This window comes from Xenopus laevis, chromosome 6L, assembly GCF_017654675.1.
Source record: "Xenopus laevis strain J_2021 chromosome 6L, Xenopus_laevis_v10.1, whole genome shotgun sequence".
NCBI classification, from domain to species: domain Eukaryota; kingdom Metazoa; phylum Chordata; class Amphibia; order Anura; family Pipidae; genus Xenopus; species Xenopus laevis.
Window position 1 is genome coordinate 162,134,225 of NC_054381.1, and position 20,954 is coordinate 162,155,178.

Below are 20,954 nucleotides of genomic sequence, written 5' to 3' on the forward strand. Positions count from 1 at the left end.
TAGTATGTTATAGAATGGCCAATTTTAAAAGACGTTTCAATTGGTCTTCGATATTTCCTGTTTATAGTTTTTGCATTATTTGCCTTTTTACTTCTGACTCTTTCCAGCTTTCAAATAGGGGTCACTGACCCCTTCTAAAAAGCAAATGCTCTGTAAGGCTACAAATGTGTTGTTATTGTTACTTTGTATTACTTATCTTTCTATTCAGGCCTCTCCTATCCATATTCCAGTCTCTTATTCAAATCATTGTATGGTTGCTAGGGAAATTTGGACCTAGCAACCAGATTGCTGAAATTGCAAACTGGAGAGCTGCTGAATAAAAAGCTAAATAATAAAAAACATGAAAACCAATTGCAAATTGTCTCAGAATATCCCTCTCGACATCATACTAACGGTTAATTTAAAGGTGAACAGCCCCTTTAACTCACTCTCTTTGTATTTTCATATAAACTTCATTCCTAGATACCGGTCAGAGGACGGAGCGCACGGGAAGGGTGAATCTAGTGGACGTGGCCAATAAACTGTACTTGGAACTGGAATCACTGAATCTGTCTGCAGCTCCTCCTCCTCCTCCTGCTCAGGTACCTTTATCCATACAGAGTATCCGTGTTACTGTGCAGCCAATATATTTGCAAACTACGAATTTAACGCTATTTTCGCGCACAACAACCTTGCGCGCCATTTGCGAAAATGTATTCACACTGCGAATTCGCAAAAACCGGAAAGACGGGCAGAGCAGTGCAATATATTAGCGCTCAGCAAAAAACATGCGCAATACAACCATTTGCGAAAAATATGCGCTGCGCGAACTTTATAAATGACCCCCACTGATCCTGAAGCAGCCATGCAGTTGGTTTTTATCTACTGTTCTGTCTCCCCCTGTACAGTTTGTGCCAGGGCAGGGTATTATGTATATGGGAAATCTAGACAGCAGGTAGGAACATAATACATGTGCATGGTTTTATATACAGTATATATATATATATATATATATATATAATACACAAAAGCCATGAATATCTTGTAAATTATATCCTTATAAACGGTGAGTAGTGATGTCATCAGTTATAAACGGTGAGTAGTGATGTAATTTCTGTCACATGACTCACTAAAATTTGTGTATTATAATTAATAAAGTACCCCCAGTTGTAAAATATGAGGATATTATAAGTTACCTCGGAGTTCCATGACCTGTATAAAAACACTCGGCCTTCGGCCTCGTGTTTTTATATGGTCATGAAACTCCTCGGTAACTTATAATATCCTTATATTTTACAAAAGGGGGTACTTTATTCACTATATATATATACACACACACACACACACACACACACACACAAAAGCCATGAATATCTTATAAATTATATCCTTATAAACGGTGAGTAGTGATGTCATCAGTTATGAACGGTGAGTAGTGATGTCATCAGTTATTAACGATGACTAGTGATGTCATCAGTTATAAACGGTGAGTTCTGATGTCATTTCTGTCACATGACTCACTAAAACTTGTGTATTATAATAAATAAATTACCCCTTGTTGGAAAGTATGAGGATATTGCCTCGGAGTTCCATGGCCTTCGGCCTTGTGCTTTTATATGGTTATGGGACTCCTTGGTGACTTATAATATCCTTATATTTTACAATAGGGGGCACAATATATATATATATATATATATATATATATATATATATATATATATATATATATATATATATATATATATATATATATATATATATATATATATATATATATATATATATAGCAACAAACAAGTAATTGTAGCACACTCCCCAATATTGGGGAAAATGGCCCAGCTGCATCCAAAAGAAATGAATATCCACATGAAAAACTGGATCTCTCACATGACTTATGAATGAGTCAAAAAAAAATATATTTTTCATCAACATTTCAGTTCTCCTAAGAAGACCTTGAAGTTTTTAAATATATATTAGTATTACTGGATCACTAGGGGCACTGTGTGTCTCTCTGCTATTGGTCCAGTAACTAGTCAATTGGTCCAGTAACTAGTCCATTGGTCCAGTAACAAGTCCATTGGTCCAGTAACTAGTCCATTGGTCCAGTAACTAGTCCATTGGTCCAGTAACTAGTCCATTGGTCCAGTAACTAGTCCATTGGTCCAGTAACTAGTCCATTGGTCCAGTAACTAGTCCATTGGTCCAGTAACTAGTCCATTGGTCCAGTAACTAGTCCATTGGTCCAGTAACTAGCCCATTGGTCCAGTAACTAGTCCATTGGTCCAGTAACTAGCCCATTGGTCCAGTAACTAGCCCATTGGTCCAGTAACTAGCCCATTGGTCCAGTAACTAGCCCATTGGTCCAGTAACTAGCCCATTGGTCCAGTATCTAGCCCATTGGTCCAGTAACTAGCCCATTGGTCCAGTATCTAGCCCATTGGTCCAGTAACTAGCCCATTGGTCCAGTAACTAGCCCATTGGTCCAGTAACTAGCCCATTGGTCCAGTAACTAGTCCACAGGTCCAGTAACTAGTCCACAGGTCCAGTAACAAGTCTATGTTGTGCCCGCAGGCTGGCTGGTCCTGTTCCGTCTGTACCTTCATCAATAAGCCGACGAGGCCGGGCTGTGAGATGTGCAGTTCCAACCGACCTTCCACGTATGTCGTCCCTGAGGAATATAAACCCGACGAGAAGGAGCGGAGGCGACTGAAGATGGAGCAGGACAGTTTGCAGCAATATAAAAAGGTACCAAATCACCCCAAGCAGAGCCCAGTTCAACTATATCCTATAACCAGCTGTGATTGGCTGACTGATAAAGTGGAGTTGAGTTGGAGCAGTTGATATTGGGCATTCCCATACTCCCCTGCACTGTAGCTTTAGACAAAGGGAAGCTGGTTCTGCAGTGGTTGCAATTTGGGCTTTTCCATGTACTAATATGGATTAAACTACCTCTCATTTCATGCCCCATCCAATATGGCACAGTCCAGCAGCCCCCAATGAGCCATCAACTGCTTCCAGCTCTTTCTTCCAGATTTTGGTATAAAAGTATTACCTCCATAAATGGGCAGTCCCTTATATAGAGCTTCCATATGGAATCAGTTAATGGCTCATTGGGGCCGCTGGACTGTGCCATATTGGATGGGCTGACGGGGAGATTTGTCACCTGATTACTATTTATAAGTATTGATGCACTAAATCCACTACTTGGGATTTGGCCAACTCCCCGAATCATTTGTTTAAGATTCAGCCGAATCCTAATTTGCATATGATATGACCATCATTGTACTGTGAGCACAATTTAGCAGAAACAGCCTGCTCAGTTTATTTTTATATATATTTTTATATAGATATAGATAGATAGAGATTTTTACTTCCTTGTTTTGTGTCAAAAAGTCACACGATTACCCTCCCCGCCCCTAATTTACATATGCAAATTAGGATTCAGGTTCGGCCGGGCAGAAGGATTAGGCCGAATCCTGCTGAAAAAGGCCGAATCCCGAACCGAATCCTGGATTCAGTGCATCCCTAATACAGGTATGGGACCTGTTATCCAGAATGCTCGGGACCTGGGGTTTTCCGGTTAACGGTTCTTTCTGTCATTTGGATCTTCATACCTTAAGTCTACTAGGAAATCATGTAAACATATAATTAATAATTATTGGAAGCAAAACCAGCCTATTGGGTTTATTTAATCTTAGTTGGGATCAAGTACAAGCGACTGTTTTATTATTACACAGAAAAAGGAAATTAGTTTTAAACATTCGGATTATTTGGATAAAATGGAGTCTATGGGAGACAGCCTTTCCGTAATTCCGATCGTTCTGGATATCGGGTTTCCGGATAACGGATCCCATACCTGAATATATTTATATAAGTCAGGCATTTGAATCCACTGTCGTTAGTATACATAGAAAAAAAAAAACACCAAGACAAATGAAACTTTAAAATCACAGTGCGTTTATTAAGAAACAACTTACCGAAACTCCGCTTCTGTTCCTCTTCAGAAAAGGCAACACAACTACGATCCATCGTGCGGCGCTCGATTTCTCCTCCCTGGCTATCTCCTATAAGGACACAGGAGGAGAAATCGAGCACCTGCAATTGCTTTTTATGAAGAGGAGCGCATGAGTTTCGGTGAGTTATTTCTTGATAAAGACTTGGTAATTTTAAAGTTTCTTTTGTCTTTGTGGTTTTTTTTTTCTATGTATAATAGCAAATTTTTTTAAAAAAATTTGATGTTACTGGTCCTTTAAGACAAGGGTGGTGCCATACTGCTGAACGCTTGTGGAAGACTACTGCTGCTTCTCACTGGGCTTTGGCTTCTGTGTAATTGATTTCTCCCCCTCCCCGGACAGTCAAGCAGTATGGCAGCCCCCTTATGTGATTGGATATAGCAGCTCTCATGTGATTGGATATAGCAGCTCCTCATGTGATTGGATATAGCAGCTCCTCATGTGATTGGATATAGCAGCTCCTCATGTGATTGGATATAGCAGCTCCTCATGTGATTGGATATAGCAGCTCCTCACCTGATTGGATATAGCAGCCCCTCATGTGATTGGACATAGCAGCCCCTCGTGTGATTGGACATAGCAGCTCCTCGTGTGATTGGATATAGCAGCTCCTCGTGTGATTGGATATAGCAGCTCCTCGTGTGATTGGATATAGCAGCCCCCTCATGTAATTGGATATAGCAGCCCCTCACCTGATTGGATATAGCAGCCCCTCACCTGATTGGATATAGCAGCCCCTCATGTGATTGGATATAGCAGCCCCTCATGTGATTGGATATAGCAGCCCCTCATGTGATTGGATATAGCAGCCCCTCATGTGATTGGATATAGCAGCTCCTCATGTGATTGGATATAGCAGCTCCTCATGTGATTGGATATAGCAGCCCCTCATGTGATTGGATATAGCAGCCCCCTCATGTGATTGGATATAGCAGCCCCCTCATGTGATTGGATATAGCAGCCCCCTCATGTAATTGGATATAGCAGCCCCTCACCTGATTGGATATAGCAGCCCCTCATGTGATTGGATATAGCAGCCCCTCATGTGATTGGATATAGCAGCCCCTTATGATTGGATATAGCAGCTCCTCATGTGATTGGATATAGCAGCTCCTCATGTGATTGGATATAGCAGCCCCTTATGATTTGATATAGCAGCCCCTCATGTGATTGGATATAGCAGCCCCTCATGTGATTGGATATAACAGGGTTGATCTCATTCCCTCAGGCAGTGAGGTGTCTCCAGTGGAACCTTCCCGACGTTCTGATGTTCCTAAATAGTTGCGCTCGTTGGCTACAGAGACCATTTCTCACCAAAATCTTCTCTTCTTTCTTTTTTTTTGTGTTTAAATCTCACCAGGGAAAAGGAAGGAGAGAAGCCGAGTTCTCTTGCAACTCGGGTCAGAACGTCACCTCCCTGGAGGATTTCACTATCCTGTCCACCGAGTCCTACTAGCGGCCCGTGCCCCGCCTCTTGTCAACTGTTCCTCCCGCTAGAAGTCTCCTGCTGTGGGCGTGGCCTGTGGATTGTTTTCACCTCCTGCTCGCCTGGGGACAATGGAGTGCTAGAGAGCCGCATCACTTGGACAAGTTGGATGTATAGACTTATATCTTTTGTGTAGATTTAGAGCTGAAATGTGACATTGTGAATATTCTAATGCTCTGATTGGCTATTGCTCTGGCCTAGGAAATGTTCTCATGTTTTGATTGGCCTCAGGTCTGTTCTAGGCCAGCCCACTTCAGAACCAGTTCAATGTAGAGCTTTGTTTCATGGTACGGTCACTAGGTATGAGCGAATTTTTATCAGCGTCTTTCGCCACGGAAATGATGCCTATAGACTTCAACGGGGGAAAAAAAATGTTGCACGTCAAAAAACATTTGTCGCCCATAGACTTAAATGCATTTCAGACAATTTTTACCAGTGACAAATTTTTGTCGAAACGAGTTAAATTCACCCATCCCTAATGGTCACATGTGCCAACAACAGCCAATCCCTTGCTTTAAATTCTACTATGCACAGACAGGCGTACCCCCCAAATCCAGATATTGTCTGATCAGCAATTTCACTAGATTCTCACCCTACAATCACCTACCTGTCCGGATATTAAATGATTTAGTAGCTTAGGAATTTGGGGTGTCTGTCCCCCCAGCACAACCCGGGCTCAGCATAGCATTTCAGTCAATGGCAGTTACTTGCTCTGTGCTGATTGGTTGGACATTAACTGTTGTTTTTTTTGTTTTTAAACTATTTATTTTAACTCTTTTGTTGGGGTTTCCCATGAGTCACAGCAATGCCTGGTAAGGTTAGTGGGTGGGTAATTGTGATATTTAGTGGGAGGGTGCAGCTGTTATAAGAGGGGTCCCTTTCCCCAAGTGACATGTTTGTTTGAGGACTTTTAGTGGAACTGATGAGGGGGTGCAGCAGCCCCCCACTAAGTAGAGTAAAGTCCTGCAGCAGGTCGGGTACCATGGGTTACCCGCAAAAATCTGCGGTACCCTGCGGGTTGAAGTTCCAGGTGCGGGTATAGATGCGGGTCGGGCCGCGGGTCTTCTCAATAGTGATTTTTACTCCATATTCTTTTGATCACGCCTACTTCCGATGATGTCACTTCCGCTTTACAGTGACACTTCCTGCTTTACTCCTTTTTTTCTGACCACGCCTACTTCCAATGATGTCACTTCCGCTTTACAATAACAGCACTTCCTGATTCTTGATGGTCAGCGGGTCCGGGTTGCGGATAAGATACTTGCGGGTCCATGCGGGTAAGAGTGCAGACTGCAGGCACGGGTTGGGTACAGGTTCCAAAAAATGGACCTGCGCAGGACTCTAGTGTAGCGGTTTCCTTTATGAAGTACCAGGTGGCACACAGGGTTGTTATAGGGGTTCATGTGCAACTCATGTGACAGTTGGGGGTGGCAGATATACAGATCTCCTCCCCTGAGCATAGACATATGGACCGAAGCTCCTCCCTGAGGGACAAACTCGCAGTCCTGCTTGTAACCAGGGGAGGGCTTTGTAACAGATACGGGATAATCCTGTGGGCCAATCAGGGAGTGATTTAGGTGTAAAGTGCGAATGTTATGGAGAAGTTGGAAATTATTTGTAGCCACTTAAAGGGATACTGTCACACACATCAGTTAATAGTGCTGCTCCAGCAGAATTCTGCACTGAAATCCTTTTCTCAAAAGAGCAAACAGATATTTTTATATTTAATTTTGAAATCTGACATGGGGCTAGACATATTGTCAATTTCCCAGTTGCCCTTGGTCATGTGACTTGTGCTCTGATAAACTTCAGTCACTCTTTACTGCTGTACTGCAAGTTGGAATGATATCACCCCCCCCCCAGCAGCCAAACAAAAGAACAATGGGAGGTAACCAGATAGCAGCTCCCTAACACAAGATAATAATATTCTAAAATACATCTTTGCCTTCCCAGCATCCCTTGTGCCTTACGCAGTAACTTTCCCAGTACCATAGAAAGAATACAGGGCCCAGTGTGTAGATTTAGGTTATTTACTCCACATAAAGAGGAAATATGATGCGACTGTCAGTTGAGTGTGTCATCAATAGGCAAGTTTCCATTAGAAGACCTTTCATGCACTTTATAAAGATGGAACATTTGCAAAGATCTGACAGTTGCAACTATGTGCCGGTCTCAAATAAACGATGTGCCGGTCTGACAGTTAAATGGGGCTGATCCAAATACCTCTGTGCCTTTCTTCCCATTGCTGAAGGTTTATGGATTCCACTGGGAAATTGTCTGCACCCCTACCTCTGTTACTGATCCCCAACAAATAAAGTTTTAACTTTCATTTAACACTTCCAGCCTGTAGATCTCTTACTGGTCTGAGCCACTGTCCAACCTCACTGCCTTTTCCACTAGATACATCTGACAGTTCATCAGCATCACCATCAGCATAGGAAGGGGTTCTTTACTGTAAGGGCAGTCAGGTTATGGGATTCCCTACCAAGAGAGGGGGAATGAGTGATTCATTGGTGGGGAGGAAAGGAGATCTCACCATCAGCATAGGAAGGGTTCTTTACTGTAAGGGCAGTCAGGTTATGGGATTCCCTACCAAGAGAGGGGGAATGAGTGATTCATTGGTGGGGAGGAAAGGAGATCTCACCATCAGCATAGGAAGGGGTTCTTTACTGTAAGGGCAGTCAGGTTATGGGATTCCCTACCAAGAGAGGGGGAATGAGTGATTCATTGGTGGGGAGGAAAGGAGATCTCACCATCAGCATAGGAAGGGGTTCTTTACTGTAAGGACAGTCAGGTTATGGGATTCCCTACCAAGAGAGGGGAATGAGTGATTCATTGGTGGGGAGGAAAGGAGATCTCACCATCAGCATAGGAAGGGGTTCTTTACTGTAAGGACAGTCAGGTTATGGGATTCCCTACCAAGAGAGGGGAATGAGTGATTCATTGGTGGGGAGGAAAGGAGATCTCACCATCAGCATAGGAAGGGGTTCTTTACTGTAAGGGCAGTCAGGTTATGGGATTCCCTACCAAGAGAGGGGGAATGAGTGATTCATTGGTGGGGAGGAAAGGAGATCTCACCATCAGCATAGGAAGGGGTTCTTTACTGTAAGGACAGTCAGGTTATGGGATTCCCTACCAAGAGAGGGGAATGAGTGATTCATTGGTGGGGAGGAAAGGAGATCTCACCATCAGCATAGGAAGGGGTTCTTTACTGTAAGGGCAGTCAGGTTATGGGATTCCCTACCAAGAGAGGGGGAATGAGTGATTCATTGGTGGGGAGGAAAGGAGATCTCACCATCAGCATAGGAAGGGGTTCTTTACTGTAAGGACAGTCAGGTTATGGGATTCCCTACCAAGAGAGGGGAATGAGTGATTCATTGGTGGGGAGGAAAGGAGATCTCACCATCAGCATAGGAAGGGGTTCTTTACTGTAAGGGCAGTCAGGTTATGGGATTCCCTACCAAGAGAGGGGGAATGAGTGATTCATTGGTGGGGAGGAAAGGAGATCTCACCATCAGCATAGGAAGGGGTTCTTTACTGTAAGGACAGTCAGGTTATGGGATTCTCTACCAAGAGAGGGGAATGAGTGATTCATTGGTGGGGAGGAAAGGAGATCTCACCATCAGCATAGGAAGGGGTTCTTTACTGTAAGGACAGTCAGGTTATGGGATTCCCTACCAAGAGAGGGGAATGAGTGATTCATTGGTGGGGAGGAAAGGAGATCTCACCATCAGCATAGGAAGGGGTTCTTTACTGTAAGGGCAGTCAGGTTATGGGATTCCCTACCAAGAGAGGGGAATGGGTGATTCATTGGTGGGGAGGAAAGGAGATCTCACCATCAGCATAGGAAGGGGTTCTTTATTGTAAGGGCAGTCGGGTTATGGGGTTCCCTACCAAGAGAGGGGAATGAGTGATTCATTGGTGGGGAGGAAAGGAGATCTCACCATCAGTATAGGAAGGGGTTCTTTACTGTAAGGACAGTCAGGTTATGGGATTCCCTACCAAGAGAGGGGAATGAGTGATTCATTAGTGGGGAGGAAAGGAGATCTCACCATCAGCATAGGAAGGGGTTCTTTACTGTAAGGACAGTCAGGTTATGGGATTCCCTACCAAGAGAGGGGAATGAGTGATTCATTGGTGGGGAGGAAAGGAGATCTCACCATCAGCATAGGAAGGGGTTCTTTACTGTAAGGACAGTCAGGTTATGGGATTCCCTACCAAGAGAGGGGGAATTAGTGATTCATTGGTGAGGAGGCAAGGAGGTAGTAAGGGAGCAAATGTATTGGTTACTAGAGCCGTCTGTCACATTCTCTGATCTGATGACTGGAGACATTTCTGTGCATCGTCCATGCAGCATGGCAGCTCCCGCTGATCAGTATAAAGTTGTAGATGAGGCCGTGTCAGTCACATGTGTATGAGCAACGCACAATCTCTTCCCCCATCACTTCCTGTGGGTTTGGGCAGGAAGAGCCGAGAAGCAGAATGTGTCTGTATAACCTGCCCCTGTATTGGCTCTGAACTGGGAGACGTGGGGGTGTAATGACAAATCCTCATGGGGGGCTGATGTACAGAGGGAATAATGAGTCCTTTGATATATACGCCCCCCAATATCTCATTACCTGGCACCTTCTTTCCTGGAACTGGGCCCATCTGGGGTGGGGTTGAGATGCTCAGCAGAAGTAGGTCATGGAGTGGTTTCATGGGTGCAGTCACCCCTCTTGGCCCCTTATGAGATCAGTCGCACCTACACAATGTCACAGTGACCTCAGCATTGTCCCACCTCGTTTATCTACTGACCCACAAACTGCCACGTGACACAGACATCTGGGGGACCAGGGATCCCCTAATGTGCCGGTGCCATATGAGAAGTTTATTGGCCCTGATTCTGAGTGAGAGGATCAGTGAGGAGACATGAACCCCTGTAAGATTTAGCCCCAGTCTTATAGTCTAACTCCTTATCTTAATAGCCTACATTTCCCATGATGCCTTCTCACACACCCACTGATTTCTGTCTGCTGAGGGGCAACAACTGACATTCTGTGTTACAGGCTTTGGAGGAGGAGAGATCCCTGAACTTCCAGCACCTGCTGCAACTGGACAACGAGGTTCTGATCCCAAACCAGGAGCCCATTGACTGTCGGATTTGCTTCTCCGAAGTCCCAGTGGGGGGCGGTGTTCTGCTGAGAGAATGTCTGCACAGCTTCTGCAGGTACGTCCCCCACCCACCTCTAACTACCCCAAATCTCCCCCTAACTGACCTTCAGACTGGGCCCCCTTAGCTCATAACAAGGTTACAGATATATAGAAACATTGGGGTGTCACCCTGCTATAGTTCCAGGGGTACCCAGGGTACAAATAAGCACTCACCCCAAAACTCCCCCTAACTGACCTTCAGACTGGGCCCCCTTAGCTCATAACAAGGTTACAGATATATAGAAACATTGGGGTGTCACCCTGCTATAGTTCCAGGGGTACCCAGGGTACAAATAAGCACTCACCCCAAAACTCCCCCTAACTGACCTTCAGACTGGGCCCCCTTAGCTCATAACAAGGTTACAGATATATAGAAACATTGGGGTGTCACCCTGCTATAGTTCCAGGGGTACCCAGGGTACAAATAAGCACTCACCCCAAAACTCCCCCTAACTGACCTTCAGACTGGGCTCCCTTAGCTCATAACAAGGTTACAGATATATAGAAACATTGGGGTGTCACCCTGCTATAGTTCCAGGGGTACCCAGGGTACAAATAAGCACTCACCCCAAAACTCCCCCTAACTGACCTTCAGACTGGGCCCCCTTAGCTCATAACAAGGTTACAGATATATAGAGACATTGGGGTGTCACCCTGCTATAGTTCCAGGGGTACCCAGGGCACAAATAAACACTCACCCCAAATCTCCCCCTAACTGACCTTCAGACTGGGCCCCCTTAGCTCATAACAAGGTTACAGATATATAGAAACATTGGGGTGTCACCCTGCTATAGTTCCAGGGGTACCCAGGGTACAAATAAGCACTCACCCCAAATCTCCCCCTAACTGACCTTCAGACTGGGCCCCCTTAGCTCATAACAAGGTTACAGATATATAGAAACATTGGGGTAACAGTCACCCTGCTATAGTTCCAGGGGTACCCAGGGTACAAATAATCACTCACCCCAAATCTCCCCCTAACTGACCTTCAGACTGGGCCCCCTTAGCTCATAACAAGGTTACAGATATATAGAAACATTGGGGTGTCACCCTGCTATAGTTCCAGGGGTACCCAGGGTACAAATAAACACTCACCCCAAATCTCCCCCTAACTGACCTTCAGACTGGGCCCCCTTAGCTCATAACAAGGTTACAGATATATAGAAACATTGGGGTGTCACCCTGCTATAGTTTTGCACCCATGGGTGGGATGAGGCCAGTGGAATGAAGGGTTAATTCCCGGGTGACTAACACGGTGCGTTTGGTTGCTAGGGAATGTTTGCGGCAACTAGTGAACTGCTGTGAGGAGCCGGAGGTTTCGTGCCCATTCAGGGATGAGACGTTCGGGTGTAACAGTAAACTGCAGCAGCGGGAGATCCGGGCGGTGAGTGCAGAACAATATCAGGGTCGGAGACCCCCGGCACAGACTGACCCGTTTCCCTCTCTCTCGCTGACAGTTGGTGTCGCAGGAGGAGTACAGTCGCTTCCTGGAGCGGGGGCTAGTGGTGGCAGAGAGTCGTAGCCAAAACAGTTACCATTGCCGCACGGCTGACTGCAGGGGCTGGTGCATCTATGAAGATTCTGTCAATGAATTCACCTGCCCCATCTGCTACGCCCACAACTGCCTCATCTGCAAGGTAAGTGCCCCCAGCACAGACCCCAATATTCTGTAAGGAAAATATTTATACTCCTCCCACCAATCACGTGCGTTGTCTCCGCCCACTGGCAGGCCATACATGATGGAATGAATTGCCGGGAGTACCAGGATGATTTACGTACCCGAGCCCAGAACGATGCGGCCGCCAGGCAGACCAATGACATGCTAAAGGTAACGCAGCAGTAAGGTCTCGCTTATCCGCAAGCTCCTGCCATACACTCCCATAGGTCACATTCAGACCTTAGCAACTCTATGGAGCCAACCTGCTCTGAGGAACTGCGGGTTATAGAGAGGAACTGCGTGTTATAGAGAGGGACTGCGGGTTATAGAGAGGGACTGCGGGTTATAGAGAGGGACTGCGGGTTATAGAGAGGGACTGCGGGTTACAGAGAGGAACTGCGGGTTACAGAGGGACTGCGGGTTACAGAGAGGGACTGCGGGTTACAGAGAGGGACTGCGGGATTCAGAGAGGGACTGCGGGTTACAGAGAGGGACTGTGGGTTACAGAGAGGGACTGCGGGTTACAGAGAGGGACTGCGGGTTATAGAGAGGAACTGCGGGTTATAGAGAGGGACTGCGGGTTATAGAGAGGAACTGCGGGTTATAGAGAGGGACTGTGGGTTATCGAGAAGGACTGCGGGTTATAGAGAGAGACTGTGGGTTACAGAGAGGGATTATAGAGAGGGACTGTGGGTTATAGAGAAGGACTGCGGGTTATAGAGAGGGACTGCGGGTTACAGAGAGGGAATGCGGGTTATAGAGAGGGACTGTGGGTTATAGAGAGGGACTGTGGGTTATAGAGAAGGATTGCGGGTTACAGAGAGGAAGTGCGGGTTACAGAGCGGGACTGAAGCTTATAGAGAGGGACTGCGGGTTATAGAGAGGGGTGATGATAAACCTGCTACAAGATATAGAAATAACCAATGGGAGGAGCCCGGGTGATATAGAAAGAACCAATGGGAGGAGCCCCGGGTGATATAGAAAGAACCAATGGGAGGAGCCCGGGTGATATAGAAATAACCAATGGGAGGAGCCCGGGTGATATAGAAAGAACCAATGGGAGGAGCCCCGGGTGATATAGAAAGAACCAATGGGAGGAGCCCGGGTGATATAGAAAGAACCAATGGGAGGAGCCCGGGTGATATAGAAATAACCAATGGGAGGAGCCCCGGGTGATATAGAAAGAACCAATGGGAGGAGCCCGGGTGATATAGAAAGAACCAATGGGAGGAGCCCCGGGTGATATAGAAAGAACCAATGGGAGGACATAAAGCCCAGAGAAGCAGAAGGTTCTGATATAAAGTCCATTTGGCACAGACGCTGGTTCAGACGGGGGAGGCGATGTATTGTCCCGTGTGTCAGATTATTGTACAGAAGAAAGACGGATGTGACTGGATCCGCTGCACCATGTGTCACACTGAGATCTGCTGGGTGACTAAGGGCCCGCGCTGGGGGCCACAGGTAAGTGACCTGAAGTTACTCTTATGTCTCTTGTGGGGTCACTATGGTCCTAGTGCTGCTCCTGTGCGGGGTCTCTGCTCTACTCCTCTGTGTAACCAGGAGCCCAGTAACTAGAGATTGTGCTGGACATGCTGGTTGGCTCCATGAATGAACCAGACTGGCTTCAGCTTATATCAAACTCCACCTCCCTGGTTCTTTTCAACAATCATGAAAGGAGCAGACAGTTTAATAAACGTTTCCTTATCTGCAAGCCTGAGGCACTCACAGCTACTGCTGGAAGTGGAGTCATTACACAGATCTTTTTGACATTCCTAATATTTAGGGAGGAGGGAGGTTGGACAGAATGAAGGGTGTATTTATTAACATGTTAATGACTCCACCTTTCCACTGGCTCCACCCAATGACTCAACCTTTCCATTGGCTCCTCCCAGTGACTCTACCTTTTCACTGGCTCCACCCAGTGACTCCAATTTTCCACTGGCTCCACCCAGTGACTCCACCTTTCCACTGGCTCCACCCAGTGACTGTACCTTTCCCCTGTCTCCACCCAATGACTCTACTTTTCCATTGTCTACACCCAATGACTCCACCTTTCCACTGGCTCCACGCAGTAATGCTACCTTTACATTGGCCCCACCCTTACCTTGGGGGCCCCCTACAACTTTCCCCCCTGTCCCCCCCTGATGGCTGCCCTGGCTCCAACCAGTGACTGTACCTTTCCACTGGCTCCACCCAATGACTCCACCTTTCCACTGGCTCCACCCAGTGACTCCACCTTTCCACTTGCTCCACCCAGTGATTCTACTTTCCTCTGGCTCCACCCAATGACTCTACCTTTCCATTGTCTCCACCCAATGACTCCACCTTTCCACTGGCTCCACCCAGTGACTCCACCTTTCCACTGGCTCCACCCAGTGATTATACTTTCCACTGGCTCCACCCAATGACTCTACCTTTCCATTGTCTCCACCCAATGACTCCACCTTTCCACTGGCTCCACCCAGTGATTCTACTTTCCACTGGCTCCACCCAATGACTCTACCTTTCCATTGTCTCCACCCAATGACTCCACCTTTCCACTGGCTCCATCCAGTGACTCTACCTTTCCACTGGCTCCACCCACGGGGTGTTTTCTCATTAAAGCAATCACTATGGCAGCTTCCATTCTAGACTAACATGTCGCTCTTGTTCCTTGTGCCGCACAGGGCCCCGGAGACACGCTGGGAGGCTGCCAGTGTAATGTAAATGGGAAAAAGTGTGACCCCCGGTGTCAGAATTGTCACTGAATCCAAAAAGGGGGGCTTTCTACCCAACCCATACGGCTGGAATGTTACATCTCTATGGAAGATCCCCAGCTCCACCTCAACATGACTTTATTTCCCATGGAATTTATCTGTTTGTCCTGCAATTACTCCCATCACGGGGTACAGGGACCATTGGCCGTGCCATTTCCCAATACACAGAGACCCCCGGGCCATTCCTGGACCCCCTCGGATGCAGATTTGGGATATTTGGGATGTTGGACTGGAGAATGAAATAGAGAATTAAGTATTTGTCGCTCACAATCTGTTTCCTGCGACACTAACGTGATTTCTGCCTGATTTTGACTCTAATCAATAATATTAATAATTGCGCTTTTTATTTGTAAGAATTGGGGAACATTATTATTTATGGGTTACCTTGGGGGTGGGGTTAGTGAGATCCAATTCACCCCCCCCTGTGGTGCCACATTTACTTCTCCTTTAATGCAGAGAATGTGGCAGTTTAATCTATGCAGAGCGATACACAAAGCTGCTGCCAATTGTATTGTCCCTCATTAAAGGGACAGCGTTGATATGTAACACTCCCAGATATAGAGAAACCTGCAGTTATTGGCAGCAGCGGATATTATTAACTTCTGTACAAACTGGAATTCAGTCTCAGGGTGAAATATCACAAAGGACAAGTCGTCATATGGCCATATTTTCGGTGGCGTAATTATGGGCGGCTCCTTCAGCAAAGAATTGAGCTTTGCAGATGGTCGTATTTGTTTGCTTTCGGTTTTTCCTCTTTATAATGTTCAAACTCTCAGGCTGCTCCCTGCTCTCTAATGCTACTAGTGTGGGGTCCTTCACAGTGACCAACATGGAGTCTACAGTCCACTGGCGAGCGGGCAGCACCGGGCATAGAGCAGGGCAATAACTTGCAAGAACTGGCACTTGGCTTTTGTAAGGGGATCACTAGCAAAGAGCCATCACTAAGGTTATATCAGGGGAATCACGAGCAGGCAGCACTAGTGTTATATCAGGGGAATCATGAGTAGGCAGTACTAGGATTATAGTAGGGGAATCACGAGCAGGCAGCACTAGTGTTATATCAGGGGAATCACGAGCAGGCAGCACTAGTGTTATATCAGGGGAATCACGAGCAGGCAGCACTAGGATTATAGTAGGGGAATCACGAGCAGGCAGCACTAGTGTTATATCAGGGGAATCACGAGCAGGCAGCACTAGGATTATAGTAGGGGAATCACGAGCAGGCAGCACTAGTGTTATATCAGGGGAATCACAAGCAGGCAGCACTAGGATTATAGTAGGGGAATCACGAGCAGGCAGCACTAGTGTTATATCAGGGGAATCATGAGTAGGCAGTACTAGGATTATAGTAGGGGAATCACGAGCAGGCAGCACTAGTGTTATATCAGGGGAATCACGAGCAGGCAGCACTAGTGTTATATCAGGGGAATCACGAGCAGGCAGCACTAGGATTATAGTAGGGGAATCATGGGCAGGCAGTACTAAGGTTATATCAGGGGAATAACGAACAGGCAGCACTAGGATTAAAGTAAGGGAATCAGAAACAGGCAGTACTAGGGTTATAGAAGGGGACTCACTTGCTGGCAAGCAGCACTTGGCTGGGGAATCATTCATAAGAAGTCAGTCCCATGTTTATATCCGAGAAATCACTTGTGAGAAGGCAGCACAGTGTTAATAGCAGTATTACCATTTGCACCCATGCAGCACTAGTCATCTAGTAGGGAATCACTTGTGAGCAGGCAGCACTAGATTTACAACAGGGAATCACTTGTGAGCAGGCAGCACTAGATTTATAGTGGAGAAGTCAATTAGCAGTTGTGAGCAGGAAAGAGGGAAAAAATGAAGGAAAACAAATTGGCCGGTGCAACTGATGAGCTCTATGTCAAGCAGATTATTTTCCTGTTTAGATCACACAATACACATTTTGTGTGTGTGTCATGGCTGCTTGCACTTGTCCAATAGGAATGCGCCACATCATCACACGCCTGCTGGACTCACAAGATGTCACTTTGCTTGCTTTGTGTGTGACAATAAAATGCACTATTCTGACACTGTCCCTGTGTGTGTATATTTGGGGGGCAGTTTCCTGCTATTTGGGAACCCAGTCTCTTACCTATTCCCGGGCTGGCAGATCATAAGGAAAAGATCAGGAATTTTTCTAGGAAAAGTACCAGATTGTTCATAGTTCCTACTCCGTTACACGTGACTAGATACATGGGATGTGCAACACGGAAGTGCAGAGTTGCAGCTCAAGGAGTTGAGTAGGGATGGGTGTCCTTGGTTGGTGGAATCCACCAACAGATGTTCCACAACAGACCATGATCCCTCAGGCTTATTGGAGGTCACTGACCCTTACAGAAGAGATACCCAAAGGATTCACCAAGTAGTGATGATTTCCCGGTGAGTATGGAATCTCTGTTTCTCTAGTCGGCCCTTCTGTCAGTGCAGACCAGTGGGGACGTCCAAAGCTGTCCCTTAAACAGGGGTGGGAAGGTTGACCCTCCATTACATCAGTCATTCATTTATTCAACTGCAGCTTGTAAAGCTTTACGGCCAAACACGGCCTTTGTAGAAGCAAAAACTGAATGGAACTGGTAAAATTCAATATAAGTGTTGGGTGAAGCCCATGTGGCTGCTCTGGGGTAGCCAAGTTTTAAAGGGCCGATGAGTTACTTTGTGCTCTTGTAGAGGGAGCTGCCACCAGGAATGGTTGTTGTTTGTGGCTGAGAGTGTAGGTCTGGTTAATGTTCTCTACGAGTCGTCTTGTGATAGTCCTTTATGACACTGCTAGACCCTTGTGAGCTGGAGCGTAGGAAACTAGGAGTGAGTCTGATCGTCTAAAAGCCGTTGTCCTTTTTTGTAGGTCTTTATCTCCCCTAACCATGTCAAGCTTGTGTCGCTGTCTTTCCTTATCATTAGTCGCATTTGGACAGAAGGATGGAAGAACAACCTTCTGGTTGATACGGAACCTCAATACTACTTTTGGTAGATAGCCAGGTACTGTCCAGAGGACGACTTTGTCGTTGTGGACTACAAGCCACGGCTCTTTATGTGACAATGTTGTACGAAAGCATTTACCATTTTAGGTTGCAGGTGTTAAGCGGTTCCAAGGGTTCCTTTTATAGTACTAACTATACTAACGTTAAGTCTCATGGGGGGTCTAGTCCTCAGAGCTCCTTGAAGGAACTGTTGGATGTCTGGTTGATCTGCCCAATTGAAGTGAAATAACACAGAGGCAGATACCTGAGGTTCTAGGTGCTAATCCCTTTTGGAACCCGGTGATTAAAAAGTCAGTCATTACTTGTGGTGTACTGTCTTCCTAAAATGGTTGTCTCTGCTCACACCAGTCCAGAAAAGTTTGCCAAACTGTGGTAGACTTTCACTGTAGATGCCTTCCTTGCTTGTAGAAGAATGTTTATTACTGGTGGGCAAATAGCTCTCTTGGCCCACAATTGGGTGTGAAAAGCCAAGCTGTTAAACTGAGCATGGCTAGCTTGGGGTGTCGGATTGGACCTTGTAGAAGAAGATCTGGTCTTAAAGGCAGTCTCAATGGTCTGGAAATGGACATGCTGAGAAGATCTGTGTACCGGAGTCTGTTGGGCCAATCTGGTGCAATTGGCATGTTATTACTTTTTCCTGTTTGATCTTGGCTACGACTCTGGGTAGTAGTACTAGTGGGGGAAGGAATACACCTTCTGGTATATATATATATACAGCTGATAATATCTTTGTTCAGAATTGGAACCCAGGAAACTGCACTTTCTGGGGTGACTTGCCTGGGAGCTGCGCTGTTTGTAATGCGGCTTGTGTGATAACGGATCCGTAATAGAAAACGGGGAGTCACTATGACGTCATTACATCACTCACAGTCACGTTCCGCTATTTGAGCTGAAACTGTGTAAATGTTACAGTCTGCTGGTCCAGATTGCTGCAAGTTGTGCCCAGTACTGAACTGCTGGCGGTGTCGCTGGATCAGATCTGCAGTTCCATTTAGGCGGCACATCGATGTGCTGATGGGGTTTGTAGGCAGTTTATACAAACTATTAGCAGAGTGTCACGCGGGATCTTTATTCAGTGGCCCAAATAGCTCTGCATATTTATCTGCCCAAATCCTATTTAAGACACACATTGGTAGATATTTAGTTAGAGCTGAATACTGTACCTGTGTGGCCTGAGAGTATAGTCCCCCTGCTGTAAACTATACTGCCCATATACCCCAGTCTTGTGACAGTTACTGTCAGGATTCCTCTATTCCACTTACTGCAAACTGCCAGCAAGGAGGGAATAGGATAATAGTGTTGGGTGACGCTCTGCCTGCCTCCTTGTTGTAACCTCCTTCACCTCCAATGCAGGACAAAAGAACTGGGGAAACAGAGGCGGAGCCTATTTATCCTGAGGGAGGGGCCAACAGACCAATTCTTCTGTCCCGCCTCCAGAGGTGAACCTGGACATAACCCACTGATCTGCACTGACAGGAGGGCGACTAGAGAAATATGCAAGCGGCGAGTAGGGGAATAAGCGAGCGAGTAGGAGAATATGCAAGCAAGCGAGTAGGGGATATGCAGGGGAGTAGGGGAATATCAAGCGAGCAGGGGAATAGGCGAGCGAGTAGGAGAATATGCAGGTAAGTAGGGGAATAGGCCAGCGAGTAGGCGATATGCAGGTGAGTAGGGGAATATGCAGGCGAGCGAGTAGGGGAATAGGCGAGCGAGTAGAATATGCAGGCGAGTAGAATATGCAGGCGAGCGAGTAGGGGAATAGGCAGGCGAGTAGGGGAATATGCAGGCGAGTAGGGGAATATGCAGGCGAGCAAGTAGGGGTTATGCAGGCGAGTAGGGGAATAGGTGAGCGAGTAGGGGAATAGGTGAGCGAGTAGGAGAATATGCAGGTGAGTAGGGAAATAGGCGAGCAAGTAGGAGAATATGCAGGCGAGCGGAGTAGGGGATATGCAGGCGAGTAGGGGAATAGGTGAGCGAGTAGGAGAATATGCAGGCGAGTAGGGGAATATGCAGGTGAGCAAGTAGGGGTTATGCAGGCGAGTAGGGGAATAGGTGAGCGAGTAGGAGGAGAATATGCAGGCGAGCGGAGTAGGGGATATGCAGGCGAGTAGGGGATATGCAGACGAGACAGCGATACTCACACAGGGCAGAATTCTCCATACAAAGCAGTAGTAGCAAGATCACAGTATTTATGCTTCACACGAGTGACAAGAGCTAGCACTCAATTCTCAGGACAGGAAATGAGGATTTATATTAAAAGGAGCTGATTGGCTGAACCTAATTAACTCACGCGCTAGGCTGGGATTTGACACGTCCATGAGGGAAGACAGAACACACACACTGTCACCCACACTGACTCTCCTGAACTCACACTCAGAGTGCACACTCATTAGCCTGAGGGGATTGAGCCAATTATTTCCAATGCTGCAAGGAAGCAGAAAAGCCACAAATAGAGCAACAGGGGGAGCCAGTATCAGAGAGTCTTCAGTTCCATGGGCAAAAAGCAGTGAGAAAACAATATGGCGGCAGCACCACTGTTTTTATCCGGCACAGACAGGACAATGGAATTTTATTCAGTTTATAGTGTGCGTTGCTCAGTGTTACTAGGCAAGAAATAAACCAAACAGCCAATCAGACTGCAGGAAATGAAGAAACAACAACAGAAAAACAGCGCAACAACTTCTCCAACTGCACTGGCACAAACGACTGTGTACAAAATATAGCCATGCAGCAGCGCTGATCACATGCAATGCTTGGGGTACGGCTGTGCTGTTCTCTCTTGAGTTCATTTTCTTCTGGTGATGTCGGAGTTAAACGGACGTTCCCATACCCAGAAGCCCCTGCTCTCACATCAATCATCAGCCGGTTTGG

At 46.5% G+C, this 20,954-nt stretch overlaps 1 protein-coding gene across 1 annotated transcript in view; it reads left to right on the forward strand.

The window, feature by feature from the left end:
* Nucleotides 1–17,133, forward strand: part of LOC108719472 (ranBP-type and C3HC4-type zinc finger-containing protein 1) — a 28,210-nt gene extending 11,077 nt beyond the window's left edge. The window contains exons 7-14 of the mRNA XM_041567015.1: nucleotides 463–581; nucleotides 2,551–2,724; nucleotides 10,527–10,687; nucleotides 11,944–12,055; nucleotides 12,129–12,308; nucleotides 12,401–12,499; nucleotides 13,646–13,789; nucleotides 14,995–17,133. Coding sequence (XP_041422949.1) covers nucleotides 463–581; nucleotides 2,551–2,724; nucleotides 10,527–10,687; nucleotides 11,944–12,055; nucleotides 12,129–12,308; nucleotides 12,401–12,499; nucleotides 13,646–13,789; nucleotides 14,995–15,075 — 1,070 coding nt within the window. The 3' untranslated portion in view covers nucleotides 15,076–17,133. The remainder of the gene's footprint in view (nucleotides 1–462; nucleotides 582–2,550; nucleotides 2,725–10,526; nucleotides 10,688–11,943; nucleotides 12,056–12,128; nucleotides 12,309–12,400; nucleotides 12,500–13,645; nucleotides 13,790–14,994) is intronic.
* Nucleotides 17,134–20,954: the final 3,821 nt, after the last annotated feature.